The sequence below is a fragment of the Phyllostomus hastatus genome, unplaced genomic scaffold (assembly GCF_019186645.2).
Source record: "Phyllostomus hastatus isolate PE091 unplaced genomic scaffold, TTU_PhHast_1.1 phas_contig_5, whole genome shotgun sequence".
In the NCBI taxonomy this organism is placed as follows: Eukaryota; Metazoa; Chordata; class Mammalia; order Chiroptera; family Phyllostomidae; genus Phyllostomus; species Phyllostomus hastatus.
The window spans coordinates 2597048-2614171 of record NW_025333897.1 but is presented as its reverse complement, the minus strand read 5'-3'; the positions used below and the strand labels follow the sequence as shown (position 1 = coordinate 2614171).

Here is a 17124-nt window from a genome sequence, read left to right as displayed (position 1 = left end):
TCTGCCAACATACCTGCTTCCTTGTTCCCCTCAGTGGGCGTCTGTCTCCTACACCCACTCTGCCAGCACAAGTAACCCTCAAATCCACTCATGTCGCCCCTCGTCTTCAAGAACCTCAAATTCACTGATGCCTCTGGCCTGGCAGAAGGCCTTTCCTTGACCTACAACAAGCGTTGTCCCCTTCATCTCAGTCGTGTGGAGGGAAAAGCTGTGTGTTCCGTTTGTCTCGTGGTGAGGGAGGCCCAGGGCCCACTTGCTGCCACAGACTGCCTGCATGCCAGGGGTGTCAGTCACCCTGCGCATTTTCAGGTGTGGAGCCGCCATGCCAGGCTGGTCAGCTGCTTTCTGCCATGTCACTGCTGCGCCCTGAAACAACTGTGCCACGGCTTCTACTCTCTGGACCATGGACAGGGTGACAGTGGTGCTCTTTTTCTTGTCAAGGCTGTTCAACAATGGGCCTGTAGCCATTATTCAGTGGACATTTAACAGCCTTTGTCAGGCATCGTGAAGAAGTGGAATGGCCCTGGCTGGTGTGGCTCAGTGGCTTGAGTGCTGGCCTGCAAACCAAAGGGTTGCCAGTTGGATTCCCAGTCAGGGCACGTGCCTGGGTTGTGGGCCAGGTCCCCAGTTGTGGGTGCAAGAGGAAACCACACACTGGTTTTTCTCCCTCCCTTCCGCTCTCTCTAAGAATAAATCAATCAATCTGAAGAAAAAAAAAAAGTGGAATGGACTTCAAACAATCAACTCAAAGATCTCCCCTTACTTCCTCCTGGTCCATGTACTTCGGGAAGGCAGTTTGGTCACTAAATGTGGCTGTTCCCAGAAAGGTCAAAGGCACTGGGGATGTGCCCTCCTCATTCCTGGATACTGCACCTTTCTCCTTAACATTGGCCAGCAGCGCACCTGATCCTGGCACCCTCCAGGGGCAGGCCGACCAGCAGGGGGCCTCGGATTGAAGTTAATTCTGGTTCAGCCCTTTGGATTGTTTCCTGGACTGACTGGTCCTGGGTCATGAAGATAGTGACCACTTGGTCACTGAGTACCCTGCTGCCAAGTCTTCCTGCGGTGGCCCACATTGTCCCTATACATTTGGAAACATGCTTGTTCCACTCATACCTCACCCAAAAGGTCTGGGTGTGAGCAGGCATTGATCAAAGTGAAACCATACCTCCTGGGATGGCATACACACTGATTTTCAGCCCTTGGAGGGAGTTAACAACCAGGGACCCAGGGAGGGAGGCCTTAGAGCCCAGGAGGTGGGGGAAAGGGAAGGGGATGCAGTCAGTTCTCTCTGTCCTCCAGATCCAACACCCACATCCCAGCCAATCACTGGTCCACCTGAGCCCTGTGGCATCTGCAGCTGCCAACGTGACCGGTAGGCACAGCTGGCCCTGACCAATCCTGTGGTGCCCAATGCCATCAGTTGTAGCTTCTGAATGTGGGCCCCACCCCTAGACATTTATAAACAGGACCTGCAGAGCTTTGTCCTAATCTGGCTGATAACAGAACCACACACTGCCACCCAAGCGCCCCGGGGTTATGCCACGTATGGCAGTGGAGGCTGTAAACTACTCAGTGGCACTGCCCATGCAGCTTAACCAAACCAGGGCAGTGTTGTTCTAAGTCAAGTTCGACAACAAGTCCTGAATTGGAGTGCCCTGTGCCCAGCAGTCCGTGTTTCTGTGTGTGGGAAAGAATGAGTCACGATGTCTCTATGGGGCATGGGGGCTGCTTCTAGACCTTGTGATTATTGGCAATGATGCCATTCTGGCCTTGCTGTGCAGGTCCTGATGGATAACGGCCTTAGACTGCATTCTGGCTGAAATAAGCCCTGCTCACTCACACCTGGATGGCAGGTTGGACTTGTAACAACTGGGACACCCACTGCTGCTTGGAGTCCCAATCACTGTAGAATGGCACATTTGTGTGACTGAATTTTATCTGAAACCAGGAGGGGTGGGTTGTTGGTAAAAACAGTATCCCATGCTGCTGCAGGTCTTGCTGGGTGTGCTGAGAAGGGATGACCCTGACAGCTGTTTCCTCGGGGCTGGGTTTGCAGTGAGCGCCTGAAGGACGAGGAAATGGCTCCCTTTGGACAAGGAGCACCTTGCATCCCCAAGCTCAGTGTCCCATCCCTGTAACACAACCTACTGCAATGTGCAGGGTCTGCCTGGACCACCCACCTTGTCCCCACAGGGCAAGGGGACACCACACAAATGCTGATGCTTATGTGGCTCCCTGCAAGTAACAACAGCTTTGGTCTCCGGCCCAGCAGTCTCCAGGCTTCTGCCAGCATTTTGGAAACTACTACAGGCTAACTTACTAGCTGGTAAATGGGGGAAAATCGAACCCCAGACAAAACAGTCAGCTGGCTGAAGGCCAGCTGGGCTGCTAGCCCCTTGGCAACTGCCAAAGGGTGGTTGTCAAGATTTTCTGATTATTAACATTCTAGAATGCCCCGGGCCAATGCCTTGTGGGAAGGGAAACCCAGGCCCTTAATACTACATGCCTAAGGCCATCGGCTCCTGGGATGCAGCTACGTTCTGAGGAAACAGTCCACAATAGGGGTTGTGGTGTTTGCAGGGTCAGGGCACTCTGTCCACATCAGCTTCAGAAGAGACGAAACCAGGCCTTGAAGCACTTGCTTTTCCAATGAGCCGCGTCAGTCCTCGGACGGGACGTGGAGGGATGGGCACCCTCCGTGGAGGACTGTCTCGCCCCACCTTGGTTTCCCTGGCCACTAAAGTTGGCATCCAGATCTCTTCCTTAAGGTGTCGTGACCAAGGAAAATCGTCAGGGAGCGACTCTGAAGAACGTGAGCCGGTGAAAGGTTAGGGGAGGGGCAGCTGATCAAGCAGTAGCCAATGCCATCAGCGCCGCAGGCCAGTGGGGAACACATGTGCACTTTTCCTACAAAGGAGAAGGCATTGCTTACACCCTTAGGTAGTTTTTTTGTTGTTGTTGTTTTTATTTTTTTAATTTTAATCTTTGTTCAAGTAGTTTTCTCCCTTTTACTCCCATTCCAGCCCACCCACCCATCCCTCCCCACTTCCCTCCCATTACCACCCTCCCCCTAGTTTTTGTCCATGTGTCCTTTAAATTTGTTCCTGTAAACCCTTCCCATTCTCCCCTGAAATTCCCTCTTCTCTCCGCAGGTAGTTTTTTTAATGTCTTACTTTTAGGCAGAGGTACTGAGGAAACAGGCAGGGGAGGCAGGGCTGTCAGATGCCAGGGCAGGCAGGGACTGGGGGGCAGGCCTAAGCTACTGCCATGCCTGTTAGCCATGAGAGCTGAATGTCAGGGAACTAGTATCTTCCCGAGAGCACAATGGTGGCCTCTCCCACGCCCCCAACCGGGGACCTACTCTGCAACCCAGGCACATGCCCTGACTGGGAATCAGCAACCTTTTGCTTCACAGGCCGGCACTCAATCCACAGAGCCATGCCAGCCTGTCTTCACCCAAGCATGTGTGCCACTTGGCCCGCTTTAGCCTGGCCTGCCTCTGGAAACCCCCTGGGTCAGATACAGTGCACAGATGGTGTGCTGTAGAACGGTGTACCCGAAACCCGAGTGATTTTGTTAACCAGTGTCACCCCAATAAACTCAAGGAAAGGAAAAAATAAATACTTCTGGGTCAGGTAGAGCAGGGCAGTGCTCTGCCTCCACGCGCCCCTACCCTTCCTGACGAACCAAAGGTGGGGGCCAGCCTGTCCTTGGAAAGCACCCTGGGAGAAGGCAGAACTACCAGACACAAGGAGCCAGGTCCCACACCCACCAGCTCTGGCTTTCGTGGCAGTGAAAAATGAAGCTGCCCTGTCCAGCCTCTGTCTTTGGGTCTCTGCAGAAGCTGCCACATCCTAATCTCATGCAGCAGTGATCAGAGGCGAGTCTGGAGGACCAGGCTGTGGTCTCCCTGGACCCACTGGCCCTGCCCGCAATTTCTGCACAGTGGCAGAGGGCCACAGTCAAACCTCACTTCTCAAATGTCCCCCATCTCAGTGTGGTTCTCGGCCAATAACCCCTTCATGCTGATACCTGTATGGTTTGGTTTTCAAACAAATTGCTTCCCAAATAGCCTTCTGAGTGAATTAAGTTGGAAAACTGAGGTTCCACTGCACCTTATCTTGGGTCTGGAAGACCACTCACCTTGCTATTCTACTACCTTCTAGCCCAGTGCCCTTGGGCATTGAATTGTACTTTTTGAGGCCAGGTTCACAAGGAAATATGAGATTGTGTTTGTGGATAACAGTGAAACCTGATGCTCTGGATGGGTAGCTCAGTTGGTTAGAGCATCGCCCCAATAACCAAGGTTGCAGGTTCGATCCCCAGTCAGGGCACATACAAGAATCAACCAATGAATGCATAAATAAGTGGAACAACACATTAATATGTTTCTCTCTCCTGCCCTCTAAAAACATACACACACACACACACACACACAAACCCTGACATTTACTGAACATATATTTACCTTGTACCAGGCAGGCTCTGTGGGAGAACACCTACTTGATAAGGTAAGTTCCCCACTTCACAGAGCAGGAAACTCAAGGCCCAGAGTGGTTGCTCATTTGTCTGCAGAGCAGTAAGGGGCAGGGCGAGGGTTCGCCTGTAAGCAGACCAACTGCCAGAACTCGAACTCGCATCCACTCGGTGCGAACCTCCCACTGACACAGTGACTGGCAGCAGGTAGCCTCACTCATTCACAAAAGGACAGCAAGCACCAACTCTGGGTCAACCTGTTCTCTGGTGCTGAGCGAACTAGACAAGGTCCCCACACTTGGAGTTTATGACCTGCCAGGGCAGAAAGCCACTTTCTCTCAAATCCTGCATCCGGTTGTGGGGAAAACCACAGTAATTTCACCTCTCTTCTCATTCAGAGTAAAGAATGGAGATCTTTCATTTACAAGACACCACCTCCATTCCTCCCCCATTTGCTTTCCCTACATTCTCACGGCCACTCTGACCTTGCAGTTCTTCAGACACACAGGTACATTCCTGCCTCAGGGCCTTTGCACTTGATACTCCCTCTGCCTAGAACACTCTTCCTCCAGGAGCTTGTATGGCTTATCTCCTCATCTTCCCATCTTCCAAGTGACTTCAAGGATGCTTTCCATGGTAACTCTATTTAAAATCCACCCCTCCCCCACAGCAATTATTACCTGTGCTCCTTTCTTGCTGTATTTCTCCTTAGCATGTATTACTTTGAAAAAAATTGCTTTTATTGGGGTTATAAATTACCTAAAACTCACCCCTTTCAAATGTATACTTAAGTGATCTTTATCAAAGGGTGCAACTGTCTCTGTACATCGGTTTCGAACACTTCCTCCCCTCACCCCAAAACCTCTCCTGCCCATGTAAGCTAATCCCCATTTCCACTCGGTTCCCCGCACCCACTGACCCACTCTGCCTGCCTTCCTCGAACACAGCGCATGAACGCCGCCGCACAACGGCGGTCTGCAGTGCCCACTCCTTCACCTGGCATCGTGCTTCCGAGTCCGCCTGTGACGCGGCCCGTGTCCATCCGTCCTTTTTGCTGTATACGTATCCCACATTTTGCCTCTCCATTCACCAATGGATGGTCATTTTGGTTTTCATGTTTTTTGGGTAACGGGCTATATATTTCACCTTGTTCCCCCCATACAATGTCAGTTCCAGGTGGTTGGAAATGGTGCTCACCGTGCACCCCCAGCACTTGAACTCTGCTGGACACAGGGCAGGTCCTGAAAACACACGGGGCCAGCATGGGAGAGAAGGACAATGTCAGAGAGTGCTGGGCAAGGGCCGTGCTGGCAGCACGGAGCAGGGAAGAGGGGATGGAGTGACGGGGCTCTGTGGAGCCACCCACCAGGGTTGGCTCCTCCAAGGAATGGACTTTGGAGCAGAGACCTGAGTGCACGAGGCTGATTACTGCACATTGTCATCTCTGGGCCCCGGGCCCCAGCCCTCCGCCCTGCCCACCCACTGCTGCAGGTACAGTCTGCAGCCAGCGGCCAGCAGCAGGGCAGGGCTGGGCAGAAACTCACAAGGACACAGCCTGACAGTGATGGGAGCAGGTGGCTCGCCTGGCCCGACCTGGGGCCAGCCTGGTATGGACAGGGAAGGCTGGGTGTTACTGGCTGCTCCTGCTGCTGAGCACCATGCAGGGTGAGACAGAGGGAGCAGGCACAGCCTTGGACTTGAGCCACATGCCTGGTGTGAATCCCACCTCCAGTCTGTTCACTGCTGCACATGCTCCTCGTCATCTCCCTTAACTGTTCAGTCCCTTCGTTTTCTCACCTGCAAACAGGGATAACAACACTATCTACCTTTTATTTTAAAAAAGCCAAAACATTGTTTCCTAAGCACTTACTCTGTGCCAGGCACAGGCCTAGGAAACAAATCCATCGGATCCTTACCTTCCCCGGTTTGGCAGCTGCCACTTACAGATGAGAAAACCGAGGCACAGGGAGGCGAAGTGACTTTCCCCGCATCACCCCACTGCTAAGTGGTACAGCTGTGCCTCAAATTCAGCAGCCTGGTCCCAAGTTCATGCTCTCCCCCTTTTAGACTGCGTGTCACCAAGCCACAGGGGGTTGTTAAAGTGAGTGAATGTGTGGGAAGCCCCTGGAACAGTGCCCAGCGAGGCACACAATAAACACACGAGGAGCGATAATGCTCTCACAGGTCACGGGGAGCCTCCCTCCCTGTTTCCTCAAGCACAGGCAGGCAACTGACCCTTTTGGGGGAAGATGACACCTCTAGCCCCCTTCCCAGAAATCCCCAACTGCCCACCCCAACCCCCAGCTCCACTTCAGTTGCAAGGCTGGAGAGGCGAGTGTTTTTGTTTTATTTTGCAGTTAACTGTCCACCCTCCCCATTGCCCCAAAGCTGGGCGGTGCTGGGAGGGGCCGAGTCAGAGCTGAGGACTCTGGACAAAGGTCTGGTGGGGCTCCTCTGCATTCCTGGGCGGGCAGGTCCTGCTGCTCCCTGCTCCCTGACTCAGGATGTACTTCCTCTTACCACGCAGCTAGACCTGTGGCAGTTGCGCTCCTGGGAGTGAGGACCTTGAGGTTCAGGGCACATTTCCTGTGCCAATCCAGCCGACTTCTCTCAGCAGCCCTGGAGTCCACTTCCAAGAAGCCTGAGGGGGCTGGCCAGGTGAGTGACCCCAAGCGCAGCTTCCCCACAGTTCAGGGTCTATCAGAAGCAAGGGCAGCTAACCCGAGGGTGAATCGCCTCTCGGCAGGGCACATTCCAGGGGGCAGGGAGTATGGTGGAATAGGGGTGCTTTTGACCTTGGTGAGCTTCCAGCTCAGGCTCTCAACTTGGGTGCCCACAGCCTCACTCTTTTGCTTTCACCTAGCACAGCCCCAGCAGTTCCTCAGGTTCTGACAGCAGCCCCAGCGACTCAGACACGGAGGCAAAGGTGGATGGCTTGCCGCTCCTAAGCGAGTGCTGCCAGTACCTCAGCCTGGGGAGGAGGCCAGCCCGAAACCTGGGCAACCCCTTTACTAAGGGGTCTCCTATTTCATCCCCACTGCCCTTAGCCCCACAGTCCCCCTCTTCAGGCTCAGAAACGCAGGGAAGCAGCCTGGGCAAGGTCAAGAAGCCCAAGGTAAAAAGGGGAAGAAGGCTTCTCACCGACGGGCCTGGGCTTGGCCCATTAAACCTTCTCTAGGCCTTCTGGTGACCTCGGTTGCAGGCAGCTGTGAACTGTACCTGCCCCACCCGCCCGCTTCCCTGCGAGACTAGCCTGCCCCCTGCCGGGCAATCACGCACAGCCACCAAGGAGAGGCCACCCACACTGAGCCCACCAGGGTTTATTGTTTCCGGAACAGCTGCGGCCTGCCAGAGGGACGGCTAGTGCAGCTGGGGATCTCAGCACCGGTGGCGAAGGGGGGGTAGGGGGGTGGGGGGGACGGGCGGGAGGTGGAACGCAGGAGGGTCTCTGGCCCGGGGAGGAGGACGTCTGGACCATAGAAGTGGTGGGCGGGCAGGCGGTAGCTGGCAGCTGGCAGGTAGCTGGTAGCCTTCAGGAGAAGCAGTTAGAGGCGGGCCCCACTGTCCTCACCGCACCAGGTGGAAGGTGAGCCAGTACATGAGCAGAGGCTGCGCCGCGGCCACGGCCATGGTCAGGTACATGCGCAGCTGGTTCCGTGCCCCGCGCACTGGGACTCCCTCGGCCGCAGCCTCCGCCAGGATCTTCAGACGCAGCGTTCGGATCTGGGGCCGATAGGAGTTACCCTTGAGCCCTCTGGGCTAGGTGCGCTCCCGGACACTTCCAGTCTCTGCCCCTCTGCAGCCCCCGCTTTCTCCCTCCCTCCACAGGGGCAGCTGGGCTCAAGTCTCAGCTCCTGCGGCTCCTTAGCTTCTCAAATCTAACAGCCAGTGACCCCCTCCCAAGGCCTTGTGAGAAAATGTAAGGGTTCAAACCCAGGCCAGGCCCCTGAGTGAGTGAGGGGAGGAAGTGCCGTGATCATGGAGCCTAGATGGGGTGGCCAGATGCAGCTCTGGTTGCTGTCACCTGCTCACAGTGGTCAGATGATAATTTGTAACACCAGCCAGAATGCCTTTTTGAAAAATCTTGTAAATAAGGACATCTAAGTCAAAGTCTAGCTGACGGTTAGATGTGACCCACCAGCTACCAGTCTGTGCTGTCTGCTCCCCACGCTGTCCTCCAAGTATCCTGAGGTGTAGCTATCACCACCCCCAATGTACCAGAGGAAACAGGTTGAAAAGAGGAAGCGATCTGCCTGGACCCAGCGAAGCGCAGGGGCAAACCCAGGCCTAGCGAATGCTAGTGCTCTTAACCAGCACCTCACTACGGGCCCTCAAACAAGCTACTTGGGGCGTGCTGAAAATTTTTTCATCCAAAAGGAAACTCTGGCAGGAAGGCCCACCATGTAAGCAAAGTAGGGTGAGGGTGAGCATCTGCCCGCCCTAGCAATCTGGATAGCTCCTCTCTTCCTTTAAGCTCCAGCTTGGACACCCCCTCTTCTAGGAAGCCTTCCTGCCCCCAGGCTACGGTGCCCACTCCAGGGCTCCTCAGTTCAGCAATGCCACTCTGGTCTAAACTCCCCCCCTGACATCCGCTGCTTGGATGCCTCCAGGGGACCCCAGCTCTGTCCAAGAGGCCTGTGTTCTCAATCTCACGCTGCCCTGAGCCCCAGCTCACCATGAACACAAAGATCGATACACAGCACCAGCCCAGCACCAGGTAGTAGCCAATCTTCCCAAAGAGCAGGCCCATGAGGACCCCGCCAATCATCCTGGGGGGAAGAGGGGAAGGTTGGTCTGAAGAAGAGGCCCAGGGCTGGGGATGGCAGTAGGGGAGACGGTGATACTCACCCAACGTATTTGTAGCCCAAAAAGGCAACCAGATCGATGGTGGTGAGGTCAGTGTTGGCAGTGACCAGGTAGAGGCTGAGCAGGATGGCCAGCACCTCCAGTGTCAGCCAGGCCAACGCCGAGCTGGCCTGCAGCCCCAGGAGGTCTGGGGAGAACCTGTGGGCACCCGAGCTGTCATCTGATCGGCCGGCCCAAACCCTCCCTACACTTGGGGACAGCCTGTGTTGGGTGGGGCTGGAGACCTGGCAGAGACCAGGATGGACCTGGGCCCTGTCCTCGTGGAAGTCCCATTCCAGGAAAGGCAGACCTGTCCTCAGTGACAGCCTAGACAAGTCAGGGGGAGGCCCAGGGCCGGGGAGGAGTCTGGCCCAGCATGGAGGGGTACTCAGGCCTTCCCAGGGGCGGGGACACCTGCACTGAGCCCTGAAGACAGTGGTGGGCTGGGAACAAAGGACCTTGGTCTCTGCCATAACCCTTGTCTCTCAACAATTAATTTACCCAAATGACAATTACTTTCAGTGCCCAAAAGGAAATGAACGGGGCCTATGAGCAAGAGGTGGGGGACTGACACAGCCTGGGGAATGGGAAGGCTTCCCCACGGAAGTGACATTGGAGTGGAGACATCCTGAGTGAGCAGGTGCTCAGCAGGGGATGATGTGGGGGAGGAACCTACTCCTGAGCAAAGGGAGCTGCGCAGAGACCCTGGGATGGCAGTGCCAGGCCCTCTGGAGGATGGAAGGAGGACCGGAATGGAGCAGCAGAGTGAGGGGGTGCAGAGAAAGGCCTCAGGGAGGGCAGTGCAGGGCTGCGGAGCTGGGGCTTGCTCTGGGGCCAGGGGGCTACGGACAGCTTCTGAGCAGGATGGGAAGAGACCTTTCTGGCTGCTGCTGGAGTTGGGGTGCAAGGGGTGTCTAGGGTCAGGGAAGCTAGCTAGGAGAGGGCAAGGATGAGACTGGACCTGGTGGTGGAAGCCAAGGGGAAGGACGGATTTAGAGAACCACACAAGGGTGGGAAAGAGAGGGTGACCCTGAGCGTGACACCTAGAGCTCTGTCCTGGGCCAAACGGGAGCATGGCGGGGCCGTTCTGAGACAGGACACCGAGAGACTCTCTGATTCCCCTCACCCCCCAACCCCGCACCACTCTGCTCACCCAAGTTCACTCTTACCTCTCCTGGGTCCCCAGGGCCAGGCCTGCCACCAAGATGTAGGTGATAAAAGCCATAGCTATGGGAGGCAGACACGGACACAGGTCAGAGGAAGGACCATCCTGGGCCCCCGGCAGCTGGGCCTCTGCCCCAGACTCACCGCCCAGAGGGAGGAGGGTGCTAGGCTGTGGTGGGTAGGGAGATACCTGGAATGTAGAGGTCAGGAGCGTTGATGTCAAAGCGGGGGGCCACTGGCGTGTCCTGCTGGTACTGCACCTCCCAGTCCTGTGGGGACAGTGGGGGTAGCAGGCAAGGGCCCCCAGAGTTGGGCTCCTTCCACCCTGTGTACAGGTCCTCTCTTAGGCTGAGTTACCTGCCGGCCCTGACATTTGCCCCAGCCTCTGACTCAGCCTCTCCCACGGCCCCGCCCCACAGGCTGTCTCCTCTGGGACCACAGTCACCTTGGCAGAGGGTGCTCTGACCTGGTGCAGGTAGGGAAAGAAGAGCAGGCCCAGCTTTTTGCCCACGTACAGGGTGTCCACAGCAAAGTAATACTTGAGCTTGGTGACAGGGATGAAGCGGTCGATCTGGAAAGGCAGAGCTCTACCTGAAGCGCTGGCCCCAGGGCCCCAGGCTTCCCCCCATTCCCACCAGCCCAGCCCACTCACGTTCTTATCCACCAGCTCCTTGCCTTGAGCGGCCAGGCTGCTCCCATAGGCCATGGCCATGTTGGACACGGGATCATTCAGGAAGGCCCCCTGGGGCGAGGCGGAGGCTGTAGGGTAGCCCAGGCCACCGGGCTCCCGCTGGGCCCCATAACCCCGGCTCTGGGCGGAACTCGTGTCATCGAAAAGCTGGTGGGGGTCAGACATGCCCAGATGGGACACAGGGATTCTCCGCTTTGAGGCTGAGGGGGGAGAGAGGTTGAAGCCCGGTTCATCCTGTGAGCGCGCTCCCTCCCATCCTGCCGCGGTGGGGCCCGGGTCTTCACGTCTGACTAGTCAAGCGTGGGCAGGCTCTGCTTGCCATCCATCCATCCAAATAACAAGGAAGACAATGTTGATAGCTACTATGTACTGGGGCCTACTGGGCACAGAACCTTGCACTAAGCTTTTTACAAACAAGGTCTCTGTCTACATGCCTCTTCATGCTCCCCCTCGCTCAGTCAGCTTCAGACACATGGGCTTCCACGCTCACTGAACACATCAGGCATGCTCCCGGCTCAGGGCCGCTGCACTGGCTGTCGCTCTGCCCGGACGCTCCTCTCTCAGATGTCCTCATGGCTCACTGCTCTCCTTGAAGTCTGGGCTCCGTGCGGCTTCCCCCGAGACCCTGTCTACACTTGGGCCTCCCCAGGTGGCATTCCCCATCCCCTGCTTCATTGACAACCACAGACTGGGCACCAGCAGAGATGCCAGATGTTTTATTTCTTTTGTTCCCTGTCTGTCCACAAAACTCTTTGTCTTCTTCATGGCTGAGTCCCATACACAGCACTTGATAAAAACCAGATCAATGAATGAGTGGCCATCCCCACTTTCCAGATGTGGAAACCGAGGCCCAGACAGGCTAAATGCCTTGTCCAAAGGGCCAAACTGAGTGAGCAAAGAAGGGCAAGAGTCCCACCCAGGTCGCCCAATAAATACTACGATAATTCAGCCCCAACTGAGCACTGACCACATATGAGGCCATGTTCTGAACACTACAGATTAACTCATTTCATCCTCACAACAACCCATTTGCAATGACGCTATTAGCACCCGCATTTTACAGATGGGAAAAGCAAGCCCCAAAGAGGTTCAGGCCCATGCTTAAAGTCATACAGATAGTATGAGGCAGGGCGAAGGTTCAAGTTTTTAAAAGGTCCCCTCGGCTTCATGTTGGGAGTGGGGATGGGGAGAGGAGAGGAGAGAGGAATTTGCTGGTGCTACAGGTAGGATGGAGGGTGGGACAGAGAGGTGGGGGGTGGGCTGTCTCTGGATGGCTTTTGGAGGCCAGAGGGCCAGGACTTGCTAGAGGCATGCTAAGTTGGGGTGGAGTAAGAAAGAAGAAGGAGAGAGGAATACGGAGACGGCCAATCTGAGCCCAGCACTCTGGCTCCAGGGCCCCTACTTCTAACTAATAAGCGATGCTGCTACAGCCAATATTCACTGAGCCCCTCCTATGTGCCAGGCACCATCATGGGCACGGGACAGGGTGGTGGCATTACAGTGGGAAGGGAAGGAGTCAAATCATCTGCATTATGCCTTTCTCTGGGCCTCAATTCTCTCCTCTGTAGAAAGGGGTTAACAGTCCAAGGCAAAGTGGTACTCAGAAATGGCTCAGCCCCTGGCCTGGCACCTATTACCAATGACAAGCCCCTCAGCTCTTCCTTTTGATTATCTGTAGCCATTTCTCTTTTCCCCTCCCATTTCTGGCCTGAAGGGTTGCTTCCTAAAAGCTTTGGTGCCAGCCCCTCCTCCCTCGGTGTAACCCCCTCAGCAGGTGGCATTTGGGGTCCTGCTCCCACAGGCTTCCTAAAGGCTCTCTGCACCACCAGACCGAGCCCGTGATCCTGCTCTCATACAGCTCAAGCCCTCACAGCACTGGATGCAGTGCCCCAAATGCCAACCTCCAACTCTGCTCTCTTGGCTTCCAAGACACTGTACCTGTCTTTTTCTGTTTCCTTTCTGAGCCCCAACAACACCTCCTGAGCACCCCTCTGTGTTAGGTTCTGATGGAGGCAGCAATGATCCAAAGGACAAAAACTCCTGCCCTCGTGGAACTGATGTCATCGCGATCAGTCCCTCTCAATCAGCGACTTATTTCCAGCTCCCTGAAATGTGTAACTCAATTATCCACCCTTGCCCTGTCTTCTGCCTCTCACCAAGGGCAGTCTCACCCACACCCACAGCTTTCACAGGGACCATGTGCCTCGGGCTCTGGGCTCTCGTCTCTAGCCACCACTTCTCTCCAGTAGCCAGATCCAGGTTGGCCACTTCCTGGCAATGCCCTCTGGCTGCCCCTGGGCCCTGACCTCAGTTTCCAACCCCCTGATTCCCCTTCTGTATGGCATCTAACCAACCAATTGCTAATCCTCACCCACTATGTCTCAATGTCACCCTTCCCACTCAGACTTCACCCGACTCAAATGTACCCTTCCTGGGTCCTCTAGTTCACAGGTGGCAAGCACAAAGCCTGTGGGCTGAATCTGGCCCTCCACCTTGTTTTATCCAGCCTTCTACCCGGTGGCAGCACCAAGCTCCGCTTAACTGTTAAGGGGTAGTTACATTTAAACAGTTCTAAAATTACTTCAGCCCTTTGAAGGCAACTGTAAGGCTGATGTGGCCCCTGGTGAAAATGAGTTTGACACCCCTGCTCTAGTCCATTCTTAGTTGCACCAACCTTCCCTCCAGTAGGCAGCCAGAGTGCTCTATTTAAATGAAAGAGAGAACACATCCCGCCCTGGCTGGTGTGCCTCAGTGGGCTGGGCGTTGTCCTGTGGTTGGAAGGTCGGGTTGGATTTCCAGATTCCCAGTCAGCTGGGGCACAGGCCTGGGTTGCAGGCCAGGTCCCTGGCTGGGAGCATGCAAGAGGCAACCGATCGATTTATGTTTCTTTTGCACATCAATGTTTTTCTCCCTCTTTCTCCCTCCCTTCTCCTCTCTCTAAAAATAAAGAAATAAAGAAATAAAGAAATAGAAAACATTTCCTGTCCTCTGCCTACAATCAGGACCACTGTGTTGAGAATAAAACCCAAATGCCTGTGAGGCCCTGCAGACAGGACCCAGCTCTGCCCACCATCCTCGTTTACTACCTCCCCTCAGGGCTCACTGCATCCCAGCCACAACAGCCTCCTCTCCGACTCTGGCCCAGCCAAATTCCTGGCCCTCACAGGCTTTTGAACATGCAACCCCATCAACTGGGAACACTTTCCCATGATTACCAACTGCCAATGCAAGCACTCTGGACTCAGCTCAAATGTTTCCTTCTTACTTTTTGGATGTGAAAATTGTTTCAAGCTTTGAACTGAGAGTCGTCAGGAAGCCTGGTAATTAGGGTTGTTATTGTCAAAAATCTAAAAAGAGAGTGGGATCTTTTAGTCTTGGCCTCAGCACTCATGACATGAATAAGAAGTACTCCATACGAATGTCTTTGTTCAGTATTTGTTTGGTTTTATTTATTTTTTTTTGCACTTCCGGTGCTGGATGTCTCTGGCTGAACATTTCATGTGGTTCCTCCCTGAGCTATGCGTCCTGTCAGTAATAAGTACTATGCCAGGCTCCATGTACATGTCACTGCGGTGGGACCTATATTCTAATACTGTTCCTAATATTTCATCTTACTAGCAAGAAATCTTTTATTTCATTTTATTCTCTGTAATTCTAGACACTAGATTGTAGTTTAGCCATACTGACTTTTTAAAAAAGATTTTATTTACTTATTTAAGAGAGAGGGGAAGGGAGGGAGAAAGAGAGGGAGAGAAACATTAATGTGTGGTTGCCTTTCACACGCCCCTACTGGGGACCTGGCCTGCAACTGAGGCACGTGCCCTGACCGGGAATCGAACTGGTGACCTTTCGGTTTGCAGGCCGGCACTCAATCCACTGAGCCACACCAGCCAGGACTGTACTGACATTTTTTAAAAGAGAGATATATTTTCTTACACAGTTGTTTGAAAAGAGACACGTTTCAGTCCTCAATGCTGCCCTTTGTTTTACAAGTACAAGTTTTCTAGCTCAGACAACTCAGTCAAACTGTAGGTTGTCTCGAAGTCTTATTTGCATGCGCTCTGGCTGTTGCTCTGAGCTGCACGCAGTGGGACTGTGATGGTACAGTGCGCACAGGTACTGTCCTGCCAGACTGGGATTTTCTGTACTGAAATCTTACCTTGTATCAAAAGTTATAAACAGACTTTAGTGCAATAAAGGTCAATTTCTGTAAAAAAAAAAATGTTTCCTTCTCAGAGAGACCTTTCTCACTCCTCAATATAAAGCACTAGCTAGTGCCCAGCTTGTTCTTTCTCATAATATCCAGTGATTCTTTCTTTCCCTTCTGAGTACTTATCACAATTGCTACATATATATTCATTTGTGTACTTAGTACAGACCTCCAATGCTTTTCCCTCTCACCACAAATCCCCTTCTCTGAACTAATTCCTCTTCATTACACCTACCTCTACCAGGAAGCTTCACTGACACCCCCAGGCTGGGTCACATGCCCCATCTGGGCTATCACAACACCTCCATCCCAGCCATAACCACTCTGATTGGGCTTCCCCCACCGTGCCCCTAACCCCTCTGCCTGTGCTGCTTCTCTCATCATAGGCCCACCCCTCCAGCCTGAGGCTGTCTTCTGCTCTGTCCTGGTAGCTCCATGAGGGCAGAAACCTGTTGGGGCACCGCTGTATCTCCAGCATCACCTACCACAGAGCCAGCCAGGCACCTTACTGATGGTTGAAGAGAGGACTGAGCGCACCACACTGTCTACCTCAACACAAAGGCCTCCCCAACCTCTAGTAACATCCTGAATTATTCTCTTTACGGCCCTTAGTCCCCAAATTATCTGGCTGACTTGTTTGTTTCTGAGTTTAGTGTCTGCCTTCCCACTAAATTCTGAGCTATAAGTTAAGGAGGGCCAGTGTTATGCTGGACACTAACCAGGTACCCACATTTTAGCACAGGGCTGGGCACAAAGATGCTGAGGCAGGATGTGATGAATGAAAAAATAAGATGAAAGCACACTCAGGGAGATAAAGAGGAACTTAGAGATAGAAGTTCATAAAGATGGAAAAGGGAGGTTAACGGCAAAATAAACACAGGTTCAAATCTTAAATGAGGGATAATTGTGGCTTTCGTCGCTCACGAAGGGCTATGAACGATGTCCTAAGACCTGGGCGACAGCCCGTGGCCACAGAAGGGGCCAGTCTGACCGCTTCCTGCAAATCCATGAAAGTCACACTTTTCTACCTATCATACAATATCTTGCCCAAAGTTGTTTCCTTCCCAAAAACTTTCTAAAGAAAAGAAGAATCGACCCCAATGCGTCCCTACCCGGAGCTGGCATCCCTCCGTGGTGCACACTTCGAAGAGCCAGATCCCTGACTTCGTGACCTCTGACCTGCCGCGACCTCACCAACCACCACTGTGGCCCCACCACGCCCCCGCCGGCCCGCTCTCTTCGGCTAGCCACGTACGCCACTTACGCTGCCGGGGCGTCCCCGCCGTCGCCAAGCCCGCGGAGTGCATCCTCGGCCGCTGCCACCACCACCGCCCCAGCCACGGTTCGAAATATGCCCGCCCGGCTTCCGTAGCCACGCCCTACCAGCTACGCAACAGCCAATGGACCACACGATCGTTCAGGAGCCACACCTCCTTGCGGAGGCCTGGACGAATTGGCTGTGGGTAAAAGGGGAGGAGTGGAGGTCCTTGACGTAAGCCGAGAGTCCAGACTGGAGGCGCAGGAGGGCGGGGTAGGGGAACAATCCTAGACGTAGGCCTGTCGTGGAAGATGTAGGTGTCGAGCAAAGAGGCCGATGGGAAATGTAGGTGTCGAGCGAAGAGGCCTATGGGAAGTGGAGTTCTCTAAGGACAGACGCTCAGAGCAAGCTGGATTGGTTGCTGAGACCAAGCTGGAGCTAGGGAAGGAAGAGAGTGGAACAGGGAAAGAGTGTTCC

General features: G+C 54.2%; 1 protein-coding gene across 3 annotated transcripts; it reads right to left on the bottom strand.

Annotated features, from left to right (window-relative positions):
* Positions 1-7134: 7134 nt before the first annotated feature.
* On the bottom strand, positions 7135-16789 carry YIF1B (Yip1 interacting factor homolog B, membrane trafficking protein). 3 transcript variants are annotated; one of them, XM_045846661.1, is made up of 8 exons: positions 16645-16777; positions 11141-11379; positions 10955-11059; positions 10679-10757; positions 10494-10551; positions 9328-9483; positions 9155-9248; positions 7135-8202 (listed from the first exon to the last, which is right to left on the bottom strand). In XM_045846661.1, the coding sequence occupies exons 1-8, from the start codon at positions 16694-16696 to the stop codon at positions 8047-8049; spliced, it is 939 nt and encodes a 312-aa protein (XP_045702617.1). In that variant the 5' UTR covers positions 16697-16777; the 3' UTR covers positions 7135-8046. The 3 variants fall into 3 exon arrangements, with proteins under 3 accessions (XP_045702617.1, XP_045702619.1, XP_045702618.1); XM_045846663.1 differs by lacking the exon at positions 16645-16777 and adding an exon at positions 16502-16633 and having other exon boundaries at positions 7805-8202; XM_045846662.1 differs by having other exon boundaries at positions 7813-8202; positions 16654-16789.
* Between the last annotated feature and the right edge of the window lie 335 nt (positions 16790-17124).

Excerpts from the sequence above, each read along its gene's own strand:
- YIF1B (XM_045846661.1), bottom strand. The coding sequence starts at position 16,696 with ATGCACTCCGCGGGCTTGGCGACGGCGGGGACGCCCCGGCAGCGTAAG. Across the intron at positions 9,484-10,493 it reads GCCCTGGGGACCCAGGAGAG|GTTCTCCCCAGACCTCCTGG; the intron begins GTAAGAGTGAAC and ends GGGTGCCCACAG. Across the intron at positions 9,249-9,327 it reads TTGGGCTACAAATACGTTGG|GATGATTGGCGGGGTCCTCA; the intron begins GTGAGTATCACC and ends TCTTCCCCCCAG.